The sequence below is a fragment of the Acipenser ruthenus genome, chromosome 14 (genome assembly GCF_902713425.1).
Source record: "Acipenser ruthenus chromosome 14, fAciRut3.2 maternal haplotype, whole genome shotgun sequence".
NCBI lineage: Eukaryota > Metazoa > Chordata > Actinopteri > Acipenseriformes > Acipenseridae > Acipenser > Acipenser ruthenus.
In genome coordinates, this window is record NC_081202.1 from 14,011,132 (window position 1) to 14,031,174 (window position 20,043).

At 36.6% G+C, this 20,043-nt stretch overlaps 1 protein-coding gene across 1 annotated transcript; it reads right to left on the reverse strand.

Annotated features, from left to right (window-relative positions):
* Nucleotides 1-419: 419 nt before the first annotated feature.
* Nucleotides 420-19,786, reverse strand: LOC117419378 (carnitine O-palmitoyltransferase 1, liver isoform-like). Its single transcript, XM_034032080.3, has 20 exons — nt 19,508-19,786; nt 15,485-15,653; nt 15,235-15,374; nt 14,486-14,657; nt 13,891-13,992; nt 12,095-12,232; nt 11,736-11,813; nt 10,933-11,040; nt 8,323-8,407; nt 7,648-7,843; nt 7,384-7,569; nt 6,976-7,081; nt 6,597-6,713; nt 5,441-5,605; nt 4,697-4,831; nt 4,177-4,329; nt 3,080-3,193; nt 2,631-2,723; nt 2,274-2,356; nt 420-1,191 (listed from the first exon to the last, which is right to left on the reverse strand). Exons 2-20 carry the CDS (start codon nt 15,623-15,625, stop codon nt 1,059-1,061), a joined length of 2,445 nt encoding a protein of 814 aa, XP_033887971.2. The 5' UTR covers nt 15,626-15,653; nt 19,508-19,786; the 3' UTR covers nt 420-1,058.
* Between the last annotated feature and the right edge of the window lie 257 nt (nt 19,787-20,043).

The window sequence follows — 20,043 nt, forward strand, 5'->3', positions numbered from 1 at the left end:
ACTGGTCAGGCCAGCACTCCTGCCTGTAGTGGGCCACCGAGTAGCAGGAGACAACAGGTTTTAATACGCACCTCTGGCAAGTCTAATCAGCTGTAAATAGTTTCTCTTCACATTTTGGCCTGTATCCATGAGGATTCATTTGATAGCAAAAGCCTTACAACACAGGAATCAAAGATGGCACCACACTATATGTATGTATCATTAGTGTCTAAATGTGTTCTTTTGGTAATAATTTTACATTTTCAAATGTATAAATTCTATTGTATAGATAATTGTAACATGGTTCCTGTTCTTATTCAGCCTTCCTCCTTATCAAGCAATAGGTGAGGAAAACATCGGAACGTTTACACTCCTGACTCGGATTGTACTATATATATATATATATATATATATATATATATATATATATATATATATATATCATTTTTTTTTCACACTATTTTACACTTAAGGCTATCCTCAAGGCTGTTTGCATTTAAGATGTTAGCATTTAAAATCTCTCAATCATCATCACTGATGGACCACTACTAGTTTCCAGCCCTCATGAAGCTCAGTAAGAAAGAATCAGTCTTCAAATACTGTAAGATGCATGTTTCTGAATCATATTCTTAGAAAAATAAAAATCATGCCAATCTAAAACAAAAAATGTAACAAAGACACCTGGGTTAAATAAAGGAATTTTAAGGGGTTAAATCTTCAGTGGGTACACAAGTAACAATTTCTTCAGTAAGGCATTCTCTGGTGACACTGACCAGCTGTTGCACACACCTAACCTCAAAAGATGGTATTTATTGATGCATTATTAAAACTGATAAGTTGCTATGTTTGCTGTCCTTTAAATGTTTGTTTTTGGCTCACCTGGTAAAAGCACAGCTACGTGGTGTGTAGGGTGAGCCATAGTCAGCGAAGCGCAGGTTTGTGTCCGGGCTGGTCTTCACTGGGGATTCCGAATCGGGAGGGAGCGTCGCATTGGCTCTGGCGCTCCTCAGGGTTAGGGAGGCAAAACCAGAAGGGACTTTCTCCTCATCGCACTACAGCAGACCCTACCGGCCAGGCGCTTAGTAGACCTGCTGGCCTTTGTCCTCCAGAGTCTGGTAGCTCACTGACATCTGTGTAGAAGAGGAAACTGGCTTGGTCGTAGGATCAAAGGGCGCCCACTGAACCTTCAGTTCTGAGCTGTATGGGGAAATGCTGCAATGTGGGGAAAAAATAACTACATTATAAATTGGGGGTAAAATAATTGGGCACTCTAAATTAATAAATGTGTAATTCTAAGTTTTTCCATGAAAAACTGCACCATTACTGCTATCAGGGTTAACCAATTATGTGACTGTTCCCCTGTCTGTTATACACAGGAAGCCAGTGATAGGAAATAAACAAGGTTGTGGTAACAACCCCTGTTCATGATAGTAAAGTGCATTTGCATATTTTATATCTGGGTTTCCATTAAAAATAATATTTTACTATGTAATTAAGTTTAAAAAGAAACCAAAACCAAATATATACCATTAACAACCATCATTTTTATTCAAACAAACAATGTTATTTAAAGTAATTAAATTTACAAAATGTTAATAAAAACACAAAACAGTTGCACATTGCTTTTGAAAAGCACACTCATTTTGTCAAAGTTCCCGGTATTCTCTAAACAGGCACAAAAGCCTAGATAAATAAACAGGTTTGAGGATCCTGGCAGGAAACACAGCATTGCATCCTTATATCTGAAAATCATCTTTATTCATATTTGCATGAAATTAAATCAGAAACGTAGATAGAAGGTGCTAATGTTCCTTCACAAAAGTCTTTGACATTAACTTCCCCTTAAATACCTTAAATATAATGTTATATATGTAGTAGGCACTATTCATTAAACAAACAGCAAATATATCAGGTAACATGAATTCATACTTAGTTTCAAAGTGTAATAATATTTGCACCATTTCGGTAAACCTGATAATAAACACTGAAACATTTAATGTCCAAATTGTATAAAGTACAGTAGAATACACACTTAGGAATAACTGTACTCCAGATACCTGAAACCCATATAGCACACATAACACTTTAATCTCATGTGTCTGTTTAAATTAATAAATACATTCTGTACAATATTACTTAGTATGTATAACTGTGCTTAGACAATATTTGGGATTGTACATATAAACTAAGTGTACTAAAGTTTTTCTAACCACACTTCTGTACAGTAGTGATGTATCACCTTTTGGGGAATAACAAACCATTTCATTTTGTATGCTTCCCTATATGGTTCTTACATCTTCTTATCTTTCTTAGTGTTGAATAGAGCTTTGATATCCAGCATCGCTTGACGAATGTTCTGCCCAAAACGATAGGAGTCCTGAAGAAACATACAGCATAAGATATGATTAATTATGCAGATGACAAGCCAAAGGCTTTTTTTTTTATCCATATACGCAAATACTGTAGCATCTGCTGACGACAAATCTTAAGAGCGACGGTCCTGGTTTTAATACCAACATTTCATTGCAAGAATCTGGTTTTAGACGAAGCTTTGATAAACAGGTGGAAGCATTCCAGGTTATTTACTGTATATAGATATACAAAACAGACAGTACAGATAAACTCAACAGATATAAAAAAATAATACTTACAGTTTCAGGACTGGAGAATTTGCTGGAAATATGGAAAGTGATTAAATCTTCTCCTACGATGATATACGACACACCATATCCATCATCTGCTACCTTTAAAAAAAGGTTTATTTTGATTACCCTTTCAAAAGTGTATTTAGAATAGCATGTTGCATGTCTATTATAACACATTAATGTTTTATCATGGTGCATGAAAACATGGTAATGAGTACGAGCACGATAAAAGAATAGTAAAACTGAAAAAGTACTACACAGATTTATGACAGTGTACATTTACATGGGATTTCTTCATAACAAAGGTAACTTGGCTTTTTAGGTCAGGATTGAGATGCATTTGCAAGAGAATCTATGTGGAGGTCAGTACTGCTGAATCCTTAGTGGTACCCACAGGGCTAGTGATCCATCATTTTCAAATGATGTTTCACAACAATTCATATAGAAGGACTTACTGGTCCAAATCCTCCTCCAGCACTGATGTACTGAGGATATTTATTCAAATCAATCATGTTGAGCTGCTGCTGAGGAGTCTGGCTTGTGGACAGCCGCCAGGGTTCAGACAGCACCTTATGACCAAGAGATAACCTATTATCAGGAAACTGAAGCACTATAGCATGAAATCAACAAGAAACAGAAAGGGTTACAATAATTTGTTAATAGTAATTAGGGAGCACCAGGGATCAGCATCACAAAACTTCCACTCTCTTTTGACTATCTATCTGAGCATAGGAGAACAGGACTGGCTTCCCAAATAATGTTTCAATTTGTTACTTATACAGCCCAATTATGTTCTATTCTGTCTTTGTCTGATGCTTTGTCTGAAGTTAGTACATCTTTGTCTCTTCTAGACTTGATTACTGCAATGCTCTGCTTGCTGGTGTCTCTAAGAGGGTTCTCAACATGCTGCAGTATGTTCAGAATTCGGCTGCTCGGGTTTTAACAAAATCTAAATCCTGCGAACATATAACTCCTGTTTTGGCATCCTTACATTGACTGCCTGTCAAGTTTAGGATCGATTTTAAAAATCTGCTGATGACCTATAAGGCCCTAAACGGATTGGCTCCATGCTATTTAAAAGTTTTGGTTCCATCACGGAATTTGCAGTCAATGGACTCTGGTCTTTTAATTATTCCAAAAACAAGGGTACGTTCAATGGGTAACAGGGCATTTGCAGTTATGCATAAAGATTGCGGAATGCTCTTTCTGAGGTGATCAAAGACTCTGAGACTGGATATTTTTAATCTTAAAACATACTTTTATATATTTGCATTTCCTAATGTTTACATTTTCTAATTGTAATGTATGTTATGTCTCTTATTGAACTATACAGTGCTGTGTGATTATTATTATTATAATTATTATTATTATTATTATTATTATACTGTATCATGTTTAACATTGACTGCTAATACCTAACAAGCCCCTAATAGAAAACATTCCTGATATGCCTGTATAACAGATTGTAGATATGCTATTCTCTTACGCTATGGTATATAAAAAGAACCTTTATGTGTACAAACTGTTGCAGAAAATGAGTGAGCTTTGTTACCTGTTTAAGGAATGGGGAGTCGATTCCCAGGTATTTGGACACAACATAGAGACAGAAAAGGTGCCGATCAATGCCCGCTCCAGTCATTGCCAGTCGGTACAAGTTCTGATGTTTCTCAGCAGCCACGTGGAACAGCTCCAGTTTCTCTTCATTCTATTCAAATAGAAATGAATGACTCAATCATTCTTCACACAGCCCCACCACTCATACAGTGCTTTAAAATGCAGGGGGCTTATAAGACAATGTGGCAGACTGCTGTTTCTAATGAAGAAACTTGCTTTATCTATACTGCCTAGTTTTGTAAATAGAAAGAAAGTAAAAGGAACATATTGATTTTGTATTACTGTATCTTTTAGCTTAGCTTAGTATGTATTTAACAGTTTCTACTAGTTTGAGTTGCACTGCATAGAATTCAAAGTCAACAACTTCAACTTCTTTCCCCTTAGAAACACATATATAAACTGACTGGGAAGTAAAATATTTGCAACACAATACAATAAAAAAAATATATATATCTTACTGTTTTATCTGGATTCTCCATGGCATGAACAAATGCTGTTGATTCAATGGTGCAGGAGCGCACAGTTTCTGTTCGACCTTCCCGGAACAAACGGGTCATTGAAGCTTCATATGTCAGGCAGAACTCTCCTTTGTCCTGAATGAAAACACAACCAAGCAAACAAACAAAACAGAACGTGAACCATTTAGCTACATTTTTCGCTTTGAAAAGTTTCTTGAATTAGACTGTAATTGTAGTTGCACTGTAACTACATAACCATCTGTATGATTACTGTGTTATACCACTATAATAAGTGTCATTTCATGTAATGTGCAACCAAAATACTATAACAATGATATATACATCAAGGTTATTTTATCTTTATGTTAATGCAACAAATGATACATGTTGTAAACCCATTGTTTCACCTGGTCAGTTTTGATAAGGGAATACACCTTTTAATTGTCTAAGAATTGTCAGATGATAGTGGCTCCAGTATTGGAATGAATTACTTAAATGACTTGATCGCTTAGGTACAACACATTTGCTTAAGCTTTCCTTTAATATTCCTGGGGGTTAAAGACACCCAATGATGCTTTTATGACATTGATAGACATGAGAAGAAAGAGAAAGGGGGAGATCAGAGCCAATCCCATTACCAGTTCCAGATATACAAAGGCACACTTATAGAAAACATTTCATTAACTTTTATGTGCAATTGCTGGTTACAAGGAAAGGAGTTGGTAAATAAAAAGAAGAGCTTACCCTGAAATGTGCCAGTTGTAGAGCAATCTGTATAAAGGCGTCAGGACTTGTTCTGCATTTTTTAATCAGGCCTTTTCCAAAGTCATCAAACAGACAGCCATGGAAATCAACGTCATCTGCAATCACTTTGGCCATCTTGTAAGAACTCTCAGTAATATCCTGGCACTGTAAAGGCATGACGTGTATTACTGAGAAATGAATTGGTGAAATGTCGTATCAAATCAGATGGCAGATAAAGCTATTTTTTTAAATATTATTTTTCAGTGTTTAGACAATTTTTTAACTGGTTTAGAACCAAGTAGTGAAGTTATATTCACTGTAGAATGGTCTGCAGCTTTGAGTCTTTCTTAGAACTGTATACAGGTTCATAAGACTACAGAATACTATACTGAGCATCAGAAGACACTTATCACTTATATTTGAGCATCAAAAGAAACATATCACTTATATTTGAGCATCAGAAGAAACTTATCACTTATATTTGGATAAAATTCACTAGATGTGATTGAAAAATGACAAACTCTGTTTTAGGGCAGGTGCAGTGACTTTTTATTGTGTTGATTAACAACTGACATCACGAAGATGCTGCATAATGATCTGTCGATCTTGGGCAGGTGTTGTGACTCTTGGTCTCCCAGTTCGTGGCCTGTCACTGACAGAGTGTGTCTGGTTATACCGTCTCGCCAGGTTTGAAATTGCTGGCTGTGAGCAATCAAGACAGCGAGCCACAATACGCTGCCCTAGTCCAGCCTCCAACATGCCGATTGCACGAAGGCGCTGCTTGATAGATGTGGCATATTGTTTTTTTTCTGTGATTTTCTTTATTGCTTTTATTCAAGCTTGCAATTCAACAGCTGAAATCACTCCATATCCAGTGTCCAATCAACTGTCTCACTAATTAGGTAATTAAGTGCATAGGCTTCAGTCATAGTCACTCAAGCATGTCACGGTCAAGGATGAATGAGCGAGTGATTAAAAAGAAACCAAAAACATTCTGTCAACGTCCATCATTTATATACCTTATTTTTTTCGAAAATAAATGTGTTATAATGGTGATAAGTTTATTTTGATGCTCTGTATATGTTTGTTGTTTTAACTGCAGTATACTGTACCTTCTTAAGCAGGATTTAGCTGTTGACTGACTTAACAAAGTTACCTCTTGTGGAATATCCCACTGCAGCTTGCTTGGAGGGGATAGCATCTTGTTCATTTCTCCTTTGCTGTGTCCCTCTTCAGTGTATCCCAACTGAAAATGATCTGTTGATAAAACAAACTGAAAAGGGAAAAAGATGGAGCTAGGGGTTGTGCATCAATTCTCCAGACTTCAGTATTAACCCCAGATATTTACTCAATGACAGTGTATATATAACTAGCCCATACTGGGTGCTTTGTTCGCCTACTCTAGTTATTAGCTCTGTAATGATTAATTTGTGATAGGCTTTAAAGTGCTTTAATGCATGAAACGTAATGTATTAATTTCATGATTGTAGGTTTTATTATCTCGAATGAGAATAAAATTGCCAAAAGTACTGTACCTCCCACATGTGTCCAACAATTGGTGCATCAGCCCAGGAATGCTCTGCATTAATTCCCAGCTTCCCATTCTTATAGGCAATCAGGTTAAAAGACTTATCAAACCACCTGGAAAGGAAAACAATACATCATCCACAACAATAAAACATGCATGTGTTATTGCGTGTCAAAGAAGGAATAGACATGCAATAAGGAAATAATGCTTTTACAACACCCTTTTCTTTATTATAGAAGTCATATGTTATTTAGCGTTTAGACCTGTATGCTTCATTGGAACAGAACCAGATTATTTGATTTTATTCATAAAGCATTCTCCAGCATGCTTTATGAAAGTGATCTCAGACCACAAAATTCAGAAACATCTCTTTAATTCCTGTTCAGATTAAAAAATGTCCTCTGCTAGATCCTACCTGTTGTAGCATTTCCCATGTAACAGAGATTTTGCATAGGAGTCAATGGATCTTAGCTTCTCTTTGTCATAGCCTTGCTCCTCTTCATCCAGAGTCATGAATATGGCTGCTTTCTCAATGGTGTCAAGAGACGCCTTGTTAATCCCCCGACTAAAGAACTTGACACGAGCTCTGGCCCAAGGAATCCTGCAAAAGGAGATCTGTTTCAGTGCCATCGCTTCTTTTGTGCAACCTTTGAAAATTATGATCTGAGAACCTTCTTACCGTTCACCTGCGGTCAGTGCAGCCAGCTTGAGTTCCCCAGGCTGTGGCTCTGTTTTATCATCCAGGATCTTCTGGAACTGCATCTCCAATTCGTAGGGCTGGAGGTGCCGGCCCCCGTGATGGAGCCACACCTTGTAGAAGCGGCCCTTGTGGTACACCACCATGTGCTTGCTGTCCTTTAAATGCTGAATAAAATCTACACAAGGGGGAAATACGGATTCATATTTTCATATTCATATTCAGTGAAATGCTGAATTCCATATTTTGAATTTATCTGGGTTGATAATGCTTCTGTTTGCATGGGTGCATTTTGTAAAAAGAGGGCAACTGCTTTTAAAATATAATATAAATAATAAATTACATAACATATCGTGTCAGTTTGCTGACCTTGACATCTGCTGCTCATCTCAACAATAACTATACATGCTGGGAAGAAGCTTATACTAGCAGGAGATATTACAGGCTTGGATAGGCATGCATGAACAGTGACTTATCTAATTAAAAATAAAAAAAATGTAATAAGTAGCTTGAAATAATAATAATAATAATAATAATAATAATAATAATAATAATAATAATAATAACTGTTAAACATTTTGTATTACGATCAATGATTAAATATCACACTATTTAAAATTGGGTGTAACAATGAAATTCTTAAAAAGTAATCATTACCGGTCTCAATGCCTGGGATCCTGGTAGTGTTGAACATCCTTTCCATCTGATAGGAGCACATGGGAACAATGCCTAATGCTCTCATCTGGCAGCACAAAATGAAATTGGTCATTTTTGGGGATCGAATTTCAATAGAATTCATAAATTATTTTGTATTTATATTTTACAATCGTGGCTAATGCATAATATTCTGTTTACCGTTAGACCTTTACCCAATGGGACAGATTCTCAAAGCTTTTAGTCCATATCGTTAGTAGTGTAAAGCCCCTAAATGAAATGTCTGAGATGTTTAATGGTTTAAAAACATGGGTGTGTTTTTCCTTTGTGCTAATGACAATTTGGAGTAAAGAACTTTGAGAATCTAGCCCAGCATTTTGTCTCTTTTTCTTGGCAGCAATTCATAACAGGCCATCTTGGGCCTACCTTTATCTACAGATACATTAAGGCTGCATCCACACTGGGTCCATTTCAAACTGACTCGGTCTAGTTCGTTTCGTTTGAAACATTGTATGTGCTTGCTGTTCACACTTCTCTGCGAGCAAAAGGACAGAGTTCGTGTGGATGCGAACTAAAGTTGTTTTTTGTTGGTCCTTTTGCATTTTTTTCAGGACTGAGTCGGTCTGCGTTCACAATGCAGTTTGCAAGTGCATTCGGCTCGTTTAATGGTGTGTGAGCCAGATGTTTGCAATATCCTGCAAGGCATATTGAAAGATGGCAGCTATTGATGTATTGGTCCGTTTTTAATATAGCATGTTATAGGCCCTGTCCACACTATGTCTTTAAAAAGTATTAGGTGCCTTTAAACTGGCTTAAAAGTGCTAAATACGGTTTGCGTCCACACTACGCAGCGTTTAATACCGTACTCAAGAACCGGACTCAAGACCACCTCAGGAGGTAGTCTCGAGTCCAGTTCTAATTAGGTTGCATCAGGTAGTGCGGTTTATCTGAAGTGTGGACGTTGTAATACCGTACTACATTTTTTGTGTATCCTCCAATATCCCAAATGCTTTGTGGTATGTTTGGCGAAATACTGGCGCCTGAAAGACTTGCTATCAGTGTACACTGCGCAATGGGTATTTATTTTTATGCTTTTAAAAAAAAAAACTTTCTGGACATCTCTGTTAAACTAGTGGAGAAAACAACAAAAGCACAATGTTAAATTGGGAGACTGCAAATGAAATGCAGGTTAAAAGTAGGATTGGGATGAACAATTCACGTAATTTGTCAGCTCTGTTTGAAATAAAAAGGGGACCAGAATTAGGCACAGGCAAGATATGAAGGTAAAAACAAAGCTTGTTTTGTAATTAACATTTTTTTTTTTTTTAGTTTAATTATGAAAACAGAATCAGCTCAATTTGTTTAAAGGGATATCACCTGATTAAAAATAAAACCCCACAACTTCAACCCTACTTGTGTGTGTTCGCATTTACTTTTTCCAAAATACTTGTTTGATTTCTTTTTATGCACCTAAGCATAACACATTATTTTAAAATAAAATACAGTGCATGGAGGGATACTATCGTATTGCTTTCCACTGTTCACTGCGCTCCTAGGAACTGTAACTAAACTATTGCACGCATTAAGCCCGACTAAACATGAAACGGTACTTTGTTGTAGACGCTTTGAGCTGGATTAATTAAAACAGTTTCGAGTACGGTTCTCAAGATCAGTTATGTAGTGTGGACAGGGCCTTAGATTCTTACATATTGCTGTGGAAGAAAGCACTGGGGGAGCACTTCACTAATTTAATTAATACATGTATTTAATGTATTGATGTGTTCCAGTTCAGCTTGGATTTTGTGTCTGACCAAATTTCTGTCAGAGCTTGAGTTTCTTCCACTGTCCAGAATTCCACAGTGAAAAACTGGGACTTTTTTTTCTTCAATTCACTGACACCATAGCAACTTTGAAGTCGTTAAAATAACAGTATATAATAACAGTTTAAAAATCGGGTGAATTTATTGCAGATCATAACAACTATTATTGTCATCTAGTCAACACGTTAAATGTACAAAAAGCCAGATTTAAAAAATAGATCAGCTATTACCATTTAAACATATGGTATACGCGTAATCAGAATGATTAAACAAATAATCCATAAGATTGTTTATTTTATTTTTGAATGTCACTAACACAACCTAATATATTACTCTGCTATTAACATGTAGAGCACACTGATGCAGTTTTGTACTTAATAAAAATAAAACTGGCCCGGGACTCGCAGTTTTCACGGGATATCTGGTAACCCTAATGTAGTTCCCAAAGACATTTTTAGATTTTTGCTCTACTTGTTTCCTCAGAATATGAACTAAACTACGCGTGAAATGTTTACTTCCGAGTCAGATTACCTTGTATAGTTTGTTTCTTATGTGCAAAAGGACTGAGTCCAGCACTTGTTCACATTGATGTTTAGCAAGCGAACCAGACTCGTTTCCCAAGCGGACTTTGTTGTTCACACTTCACACCAAACGTACTGAACCGTACCGAGTGTGGACCAAACCCTTTAAACAGAGTGGACCCAGTGTGAACACACCCTTACTCTTATTACAATTTCCAGTATTTTAAATCTTAATTAAATAAAGTGGTAAATTGGCATTAAGGTTAAATCACCGGACTGTGTTCCTCACGGTCTAATTTCCGACGGTAGATCAACATGGCATGGACTGCATTGCCGGCCCGGGCAGCTTGCCGGTGAGTTGGAGTCACATAAAGAAGGTCCTAAAGGAGACAGAGTAGGGAATGATATAGTTACGGTACAACAGAATATACTAATAATGGTACCATACACAAAATGCGTGGCACATTCATAGAACATACTTTATACCAGAGAGACTATCCACATTCTGGACTACAATATTAACTGTATATCTCAGGTTTTGGGGATGACTGTCCCTCAGGATCTTTGCCTCGACATTGTATTGTTATTCAATGTAAATTGATATTCTAAGTTTAGAAACTGTACGCATGTCTGTTATATGGCTAAACGTATATATTATGTATGTTGTGTAGAATTTGTGAAACAAAACAAATAACAGAATGTCAAAAAGACAATTGATGACTGCAAATACAGAACTGCACTGTTGTCAAAACATGCCTGCTGCCTTTACCAAGTGAGGTTATGTTTGAGCAGCTCTATTCCTATTCTCTCAGGAACGTAAGCAGAGTTAAGAATAATGAAGCTAACTCAGTCGTGTGTATTCTTTCTGCACTTTCTTCTTCTTCTTCTGCTTTATAAAGGGTATACACATACACCTCACTGATCAAATGGCTTTTTATGTTCTCAATTATGCATTACACAGAGAACAATCTGCCACCATCTACCATCTACACCTGCACATGTTGGGTGAGGTTTCCACAATGGCTATGCATATGGACTATTCTAAAAAAAAATTCAGTGCTGCAGAGTTTCTTACCATGGCGTAAAAGTTGCTGTTAACCATGATAGGGCTCCGGCCTCTCAGGTAAATATACTCCTCCCACCAATCACTCACCTTCCAAAAAAACAAAACACGTATCAGGAACACTTCCACCCTGGGACTGTACAATTATTGCACATACATACTTAATTTTACTGTCAGGGTCCATCAATACTATTTAACAATCAGACTCACTAATTAGAGTACTCCCTGTTGACCTCAGCAGATGATTAAATAACTCCTGAAGTATAAGAACCCAAATTAAAAGGCACTGCACCATTCAATGTTAATCTCAATATACACATATACTCGTTACTCGTTTAGTAATTTAAACACATTGAATCGTTGTTACTCACATAGTTAGTTGCCCACCAGGATTTCAGGATCAGGTATTTTTGTAGTTTGGGGGCTGGGTCATTTTTAAACTCATTTGCCAAACTTTCCATCCTGTTATACTGCTCATCATCCAATAGGGGGCGAACTGACTCTAGGTACTACATGGAGAAAGATTTTACAGTCAGCACTCACATATCCGACCCTATAAAATGTTGACTTCCGTGACAGCTAAACGAGTGAGACGCATCTGATCATTTCATCTGATTTGACGTGTATGTAGGTGAGCACGTTGTAACCTGCCCTCTTCCACCCAAACAACCCACTGCCCTGCACACACCCACACACACATTTCGTACGGAAAGAAAAAACATGACTTGGGTTTGAGGAACTGTACAGGGAGATGTTGATTCTTTCATTGAAATTTATTAGCACACGAGTTCTACTGTACACTAGAATTTATTAGCACACGAGTTGGGGGAATAACAGCAGTAAAAGACAAAAACTTTTAAAAACTTTTTCAGGAACACAAAAAAGATATAATGCCAAAATACATAGTGAAAGGGCTGTGTTTTAAAATAAGTAGGCTTCCTTTTAGAGTACTGTAGTTGGTTTTACTGCTACAGTACTATATTTTCAACAGAAGTAGTATTTTAATTCAGAACAATATGATTCTGAAAATATCACTTGCCAAAAGAGATGACTGGACACGTGAACTGTAATACAGTACATACTTTTAAATCTGGTACGTATTGTAGCAGTATGTAAAATTCCCCATTAACAACCCAACAGCAAAATTAAATCAAAATGTTACCCATGCACAGAACTGCGTAAAACGTAAAAGGCAATGCAATTTAGCAAAAGATTTAAAAATAACAACAACGCCAGTTTCCAGAATTAAAACAGTATCTTCAAAATTGCAGAATATAGTGCTCGATAAAGCCCTAATGTCACAGTTCACTTGCAAATTAAAATGCCAAAAGCAACTAAAGATAACAGATTTAAAAAAAAATGTATCACAGTATCTAAAACTGTCTAATGATTAACTTTTATGTTACTGGAAGCACTGTGTAACTGCAGTGCAAAATAAAGACAGACTGATTTGCCATGCCAGAAAAAAAAACAAAAAACCCGGGCTGTGGTTGTCAATTGTAACACTGAAGAGATGGGCTTTGTCTCTGAAAACTGGTGACAGAGTTTGAAATCGTGTGTGACGGGTAAGTGCATTATTTAGTTACATACATATATATATATATATATATATATATATATATATATATATATATATATATATATATATATATATATAATGGGGACTGATTTTAAAACTTGACTGTCGTACATCCAAGTGCTGACTGTATTACAAACAGAAACTTTACAAGACTTTTCAGAAATTGTCAATTGTAATATAGGTAGCAAAACTAAAAGAAACTAGTGAAATTCATTGACGAACAGTATGACTGTCTCGAAGACACTGTAAACGTTTTCTAGTCTAAACGCCTGTCAAAGATTTTTAGTAGTTTCTTTTAGTATTGCTATTGACATTAAAAAAAGGTAATAGTAAAAAAGTATTTTAAGAAGATATTGCTATAAATAAATGCAGTTCATAGTCTTTTTTAAGGGGGTGCATTAAACATATGAGTTTGAAGTTTTGATGTTTTAAATCTTATTGCGGTTAATATTACAATTAACAAATTAAATAAATCTAACTTTCAGTTCATTGACAGGTTGTGTTTACATTCAGAGGTGTTCAGATCAGGAGGTAATCTGTTCAACCACTCCTGCTGGGAGAGGGTTTAAAATAGCATCAGTCACCCACCCTCTTGATGGTGTCATCAACTCCAGGCACCGGCAGACGTGGCAGAGAGGCCTGGAAACTGTACAGCAAGGGCCTGCGTCCAGAAAACATCTTCACAAGGGTCTGGATTTAAATGGGAAGGAAAAATACAAGTACATAGCTTATGGTTATGACAAACACACACACACATTTTACTTTTTCAACAAGCACACCAGCAAATTAGCCAAATATACTGTATGTCATTTTTAAATTATTTTTCAGTATAAAATGTTGAAGCTAGTCATAGGGTAGCCTTTCTGTACAGTTACTAAAGGGTTGATTTGATCAATCTATACCCAGGTTAGCCACAACCATATCTTCTTAGAGCATTTTATAGCACTGGGATTATATGCACCACCTATTGTATATGTGGCTATCCTGGGATTACCCTTAAAAGTGAGTGGGTAAATGAACCAGATGGATTCCCTTGTACTGGAAAATGCTCTGACCTATACTGGCAGGGTACAGGTTGATCAAATCAACTCCTTGGCAAGGAAAACGTTAAGTAGTAAATTAAGTAGTAAATATTTTTAAGAAGTAAAAAAAAAAAAGGAAAGAAAAGAATATGATGACGTACTGCCCAGATCTTGGTAGTCCTACTCATTCTTCCATGCGGCTCAAACATCCAGCCATGGTAAGAAAGCAGCATTTTGAGAATGTATCGGAGAACCAGGATTAGGGACACCCATAAGCCTGTAGCAAACAGCATGGCACTCAGAACAGTCTGGGTCTGAACGGCCAGATAGCCACTGCAATAAAAGGGATATTTTCAATATAAATCACAAATGCTATTTATACATTGGGCTGCATGTTGTAGTAAACATGGAACTGTGCTCAATTTACAAGATACATTTCCATTCTATAGTTACTACTGTACATAGATCTCCAATGATTGTAGTATACTGTGCTGCAATTCATAAGCAACAAGCAACACGGGAGGCTGGGCTTTTTCTTGTAGAGCTCCTAAATTATGGAATGCTCTGCCTTTGTTTGTCAGGGAAGCTGGGACCGTTAGAGTTTTCAAGTCAAGACTAAAAACGCACTTTTATAAAATGGCTTTCTTATCTTAGTGGGTTTTAATGCTTAAAAATTGCTTTTGTATTATTATGTGTATACTGTTATTTAAATGGTCTGACTGTGGCAGTTGTATGTGTGACATGCTATACAAATGTATTGTGGTTTGTATAAAAAGTGCTATATAAAATGCAATAAATAAATAAATTATATTTATATATATATATTCTCTCATGTCCCTTCCCTGGCTCCTCAGTTACTTAACGCACCCAGTGAAACAATAGAAAAGCCAACACAGGTGATTTCACTTACTTCACTGGCAGGGTTTTTTTGATGCAATCAATCATTCCCATGGAGGGGTCTATTCTTGCATACATTGTACTCATGATAGCAATGACCACAATAAGCCAGCTTGAGGGGCTTGCTGGGTATACCCCAGTCAGAACACCATTCTGTGAATAAAGAACGAAACGCACTTTAACACTTTGTACAGCATGTCTGTCTATTCCGAAAGTCAGTTCCACCAAACACTTAGTAAAATCACAGGTAGTGTGTGGTTTACCTTAAATCTGATTAGGCGTTTTCTCCATGAGGTTATTCCAGAGAGGTAAATGTTTTTAAGCGCCTCGCGGCTCAAGTGGAAGTCGATTCCATCTGGCGTTACCGTGAACTGGAAGGCAACTGCCTGATGTGCTTCTGCCATCCTGCAGTCCTGCTAGTAATGGGACTCACTAAGAAAAGAAATGAACAAGGCCTTTGTTGATGTACATTAATATTACGAATGTATTTACCCAAGTCGTTTATTTTAGAATTTGGAATGTTCAAAAACAATTGTTGGCAATTCTTCATATAAAATTACCTTATAAACGCGTTTTGTTCTTTATATATATATATATATATATATATATATATATATATATATATATATATATATATATTGTAGCGATCTCGGCCTCCACTGTGTGATGTGCCTGCCTGCGTTAACCGAGCTCGCTACAATATGTATGTAGGCTATACAGGACATGAGCATTGGTCCACTTATATTTTTGTCATGTCTGAAAAACCTTGATATAGGGTATGCTTTGCTCATGTCTTGTCGCTTTTGAGTTTGAGTTATTTTTCCTATCTGTTCCCCCCCCCCCCCCCCCTTTTTCTTTAATAACGTCTTCATGCCACGAATGTTTGCATTTTCTATAAATAAGTTATTAGTAAGAATAATGGCCTCCGTTTATCAAAGTGTATGTCACAAAATGTCTTATTTATAATTGTTCTACCACAGTTATCCTACCGTATTGATTCATCAAAGCCTTCTTTCACGTTTCCAACTGCTATGTGACATCACTTCATTCGAAGTTTACGTTTCCCTTATTTGTATACTGCGACAACAACCGTTTTCAGTCAGTTAACAACACTGCTTGTGACCTGAAAGTCGCACAGTTCACTTTCTAAAGGTTTATTCCTTAGATTGCAACCCGTGGTCGCAATGGCAGACATTGATTTAGACGCGGTCTGCTACCAGTACAGTACTTACTGTACGTTGCACTGGGAGGTGAGAAATGTTTTTTTTTTTGTTTTTTTGTTTTTTTTTTCCATCCCTTTTATTTATGTATGTGTTTATTTTGGAAAGCCTGAATTGGCACATCTACTTTCGTTTGTATTCAAATATTACTATTGTAAAATAAATAGATTATCTTAAACTATCATTAGATTATTTTGAGCCTTTGGCATCCTCATTCATACGCTGATCTTGTGTCACTGCTCCACTTTTGCACCAATCTTTTATCATACACACCTAGCCTCCTAACTGTAGACGTTTCCGAATGCATATGGTTATTCCGATAAACTTTTGAATGTACATGAACGTCTTTAACCTATACGTGCACTCATTCACTTCTTATTAAGCAGTCCATTAGATCATCAAGTTATATTAGATCATCACGTCACCATATCTGCATAACAGCGCGTGCACAAAACATACTGGGCACTACCAGCAATGAGTCGGTTTTGAATTTTGGTGTTCATTTTTCAAAAACCTAGATTCGGTTATCATTTTCCCAATAGTCAAAATGCAGTATCATATCGTTTTCTTTCGGCAATTAAAAAAAAAAGAAGTTTTGAATGAATGACGTTTCCTCATTGAATGCGTGCCAAGATTGTGTGAGCAAAATTATAAAAAATAAAAAAAAAGTCATATGCATTTTTGTAAGTGTTTGATTTTTATATTTTGATATGTACTATTGTAAAATAATACTATAGTACATTTGACTACTGCGTACATTAACGGTATATTAAAGTTGCTTTATGACTTGTTAAAATAATAACGTTACTATGACAAAGTTATATTTTGTAAAGTTTAGTCATTTGAGTTAATGATATGCCAATTACAAAAATCTGCGGTGTGTGATATTTCTTCCTTGATATTTCTTTCTTGATATTGCAGTCGGGAAAAGGAAAGAGGCATTTTTGATGCATCACACACTTGGGAAACGGCTCTAAAAAGTCCCATAATAAGACAATTTTGGGACCGACACATTGATGGAGTCCACTGGGTGCCAAAATTAAAAGAAAGAAGCACATTTTTGTCCACATTTTGTCTAGATGAGGATATTTTAATAGAGGGATTTCAAATGGAATTTCCAACACACCAGGCATGAAGAATGCATGTCTCTGCATCCAGCTTGCCTGTACTCCCTACTCTCTATGATCAAAGGGGAAAGTGTTTGAAAAACATTTTTAAAGGGTTTTTTTTGAGTAAGAAACAGCATTCTAGTTGTTTTCTTTGAGGTCACCAAGTCCTAGCTTGTTTTTAGAAGTAGTGTAAAATGACTGAGTCAAGACTGAATGGCATTTCATTTTCTGTCACGTGTAGCTGGAGATGAACCAACTGGGACAGAGGTGAATTACTTCTAAATGAGAACAGTGAGAGCAGAGTGCTGGCTGGCAGTATTGTCACAGCAACCTGAACAGTAAAGGACTTGCAGAGAGAGGAAATTATATTTTGTACTGCATTTAGCAGGATTTAAATTTGAACTAAACGTAGGACATCAAATTCACATACAAATCTTTGCAGTTAAATTAGTTTCATAGTGGTAACAGAATTTATTTATTTAAAAGCAATAATAGTCTTCATATACAACCACTTTCCCCTGAGTATACTGTCTTTCATAAAACTGAATCCCAATACTATTCATTTAGATCTGCTGTCTTTAGATCAATTGAATATACACTAGCAATTTCTTTTAATGCAGCCTTCAGTGAGCGTTAATTATTATTATTTATTTCTTAGCAGACGCCCTTATCCAGGGCGACTTACAATTGTTACAATATATCACATTATTTTTACATACAATTACCCATTTATACAGTTGGGTTTTTACTGGAGCAATCTAGGTAAAGTACCTTTCTCAAGGGTACAACAGCAGTGTCCCCCACTGGGGATTGAACCCACAACCCTCCGGTCAAGAGTCCAGAGCCCTAACCACTACTCCACACTGCTGCCCAAGAACTATAATTTAATAAAAACTCATTAAACACATCTTAAAGTACATGGTGCAAACAAAATAATTCCTGTAAATCTCACATTTTCCTATGTGAAACACACATATTATGGTAAAGGTGAATTCGATTTTGTAATGGTAATTTAGATAGTCCAGTCCTTCAAAACCAATTAATATTTTAGATCAGGTGCTCTTCATTAATATGACTCAGTATCAAAGGTGATACTGAGTCATATGTACCCGATGGTACACCCAACCCCCCAAAGCACATGAAGCATGGAAAACCAAAGGAACATAAGAACACCATAACACAGAGCAACATATAAACTTAAGAGATGTTAGGAACAAGAGTAGGCTATTGGTTCCTGGTAGCTGAAGTGTTAAATCAGTATAAATTATAGTTCTTGAAGCCCTTGTATGACGAAGGTGAAATGAAAAACAATCACACCTGGTAAGCTGGCTTGTTTTTTAAATAGTTGTGGAGTGGCCCATTCTGTAGGTTTAACCTTTTGTTCCAACCTGGCTGTTTTCCACGATTTTATAAGCATGAACTCTACAGAATAACACAACAGACCCAGTTTCGTTTTTTTGTAGAGTGTGTGTATTGATGTTTGTGTGTTAAAATGTTAAAATGGTAGAAGCTGGTTTATAAAACAAATTATAACATGGATACTTTAACACAGTTTCTCACACATACAAGTACAGAGAGAAAAAAATGTATGCCCCCTCCTCCCCTGAAAGATAATCTTAATAACAATATCCAGAATAATATATATTGAAATAGCCCAGCATTAAAGAGTGCAGCTGTGGGGGGAAATTACCCTGTTATGTAACATGAAGAACTGAAAAACCAGAAAGAATGATAAAAAAAAAAAGAAAATCACAGTGCACAGCTATTTACACACACTAGGGGTCATAACCTGAAACATCCTATTTATAGGGCTTTAAATATAAAACAGTATAACCATATTAAGAGTACAGAGAACCAGCACTTTTAATCACTACAAAGACCAAGCAGAAAGTAATAAAAACAGAAATGAAAGGCAAAGGGAATTTGAACAGAAATCTCCCATATGGAAATCACTTACCTTATTGCAAATTAGGCAGGTGGTAAACCAGTGTATGATGAGGAAACTCTTCTAGGCTTTAACTCAGAGCAGCTGGAGTGACTTCAAAGTATAACCTGCTTGAATGTTTTGTTACTGTGGAGCTGTGTTCTGTGTCAACTCAATGCCCTTCAAACTTAAGTGCTCCAGGTGCTCTCGCTCTCTCTCGCTCTCTCTCTCTCTCTCTCTCTCTCATAGTGGCAGCTCAACATTCTGCCTGTAACAGGACACCATCACCAGAGCACACTGACTGCATGTGTCAGGAACCTCTCTCACGTGGATCTCTTAAAATATAAACACACACTTCCCAGCCACGAGATCTAATGTACATCCCTTAGGACTTAGATTTTGGTAGGATATTCAGTGTCAGGGATCATGGATGCTTGTTTGGGGTATGGATGATGTTAGTGTGCTTGTTCCGCATCTCAAGAGGAGATGGAAGCCACTGATCTAATGATGCAGGTCAGCAGGGTGGACTGTGATGAAGCCACACTTCTCCCTCCTAGAGGGGACTGCCT